The 1,448-nt window shown below is 51.0% G+C and overlaps 1 protein-coding gene across 1 annotated transcript in view; it reads right to left on the reverse strand.

Annotated features, from left to right (window-relative positions):
- Nucleotides 1-6: 6 nt before the first annotated feature.
- Nucleotides 7-1,448, reverse strand: part of fam53c (family with sequence similarity 53 member C) — a gene marked incomplete at its 5' end in the record, with an annotated part of 3,595 nt that continues 2,153 nt past the window's right edge. Inside the window, 1 exon segment of the mRNA XM_014000315.1 lies at nt 7-1,098. Within this exon segment, the coding sequence (XP_013855769.1) occupies nt 811-1,098 (288 nt within the window).

Raw genomic sequence — 1,448 nt, forward strand, 5'->3', positions numbered from 1 at the left:
ACACACACACACACACACACACACACACACACACACACACACACACACACACACACACACACTCACACAGTTACAGAATGAGAGGAAAGTGCAACACTCAGGTCAACAACAGCATCAGTGGCGTTACGCCCTCAGTAAAGACTGACAGGAAGCTGACAACCTGAAGGCATCACATGACCAGGTCACATGACCCAGACAGGAAGTGTTTCAGACCAGAATACACACATTTAAAACACTGCTGATTAAACTTTCATTAAATAAAACTTTGATCTGATTTTCTGTTGATCCGTCAGAAAAACAAAATATTCGGGATCAAAGATAAAGAGTGAAAATTAGATTTATTTTGTTCTTTTCTGCAGTAAAAAATAAATCTATTTTCTTTATTAAAATTTAGACGTTAAATAAGATTTATTTAATCTGTTTCTGATTGATCAGAAACAGATTTAGATGTAAACAGAAGCTGAACTTCCTGTTTGGGCTGTGCGTGGCGGTGGGCGTGGTGATGCAGCTTCAGGTGGGCAGCGTTCTGTTTGTGCAGCTACCTGTTGGAAGACGCCTGGACGCGGCGCGTACCTGTCTGGAGGCGGAGCCACAGTCTGTAAGGCTGGCAGCCACATCATCACCGTTGTTGTTAATCAGCTCGTCCAATGGGAGAAGATGTTGTTCCTGAGAGCTCTGCTGATTGGTAGAGAGGAGGCGTCAAGTGACGAGACCACGGCGTGTCAGGAGAGAGGGGGAGGGGCCAGATCTTTTCAAAATAAAACTAGATTATAAAAGAAAAACAGAGAAGAGCCTTGATTTACAGACATGTCAGTTTTCTTCTATCAGGTTCAGGTCCAGTTCTGTACAGTCCCTCTCAAACACAGCCTGCTGCGCCGCCTCCCGCTCCTCCACCTCCTCCTCTTCGTCCTCGTCATCCTCGCGGCACTCCTCGTCGCTCTCGCTCAGCGGGCCYATGCTGGTCCTGCCCAGGCACTCGGCCGGCGAGCAGGAGCGTCTAAAGTCACTCATGAAGGTGTCCACGCCCTTACAGACGTCCCCCCCGCTGGACAGACGTCCACCGCTGCGCTCCAGGCACTGAGGGTCCATGCTGCGCGTCTGCAGGGGGACAGGAAGAGGTCAGGTGARTCAGAACTGGCCCCTCAGGTCTGGTCCTGGTCCTGCAGGGTTTATACCAGGCTGGTCCAGTCCTGGACCCACAGGGACACCATCCTGCAGGTTTTATACCAGGCTGGTCCAGTCCTGGACCTGCAGGGACACCATCCTGCAGGTTTTATACCAGGCTGGTCCAGTCCTGGACCTGCAGGGACACCATCCTGCAGGTTTATACCAGGCTGGACCAGTCCTGGTCCTGCAGGGACACCATCCTGAAGGTTTATACCAGGCTGGACCAGTCCTGGTCCTGCAGGGACACCATCCTGAAGGTTTATACCAGGCTGGACCAGTCC

Source organism: Austrofundulus limnaeus, unplaced genomic scaffold (assembly GCF_001266775.1).
Source record: "Austrofundulus limnaeus strain Quisiro unplaced genomic scaffold, Austrofundulus_limnaeus-1.0 Scaffold2920, whole genome shotgun sequence".
Taxonomy (NCBI): domain Eukaryota; kingdom Metazoa; phylum Chordata; class Actinopteri; order Cyprinodontiformes; family Rivulidae; genus Austrofundulus; species Austrofundulus limnaeus.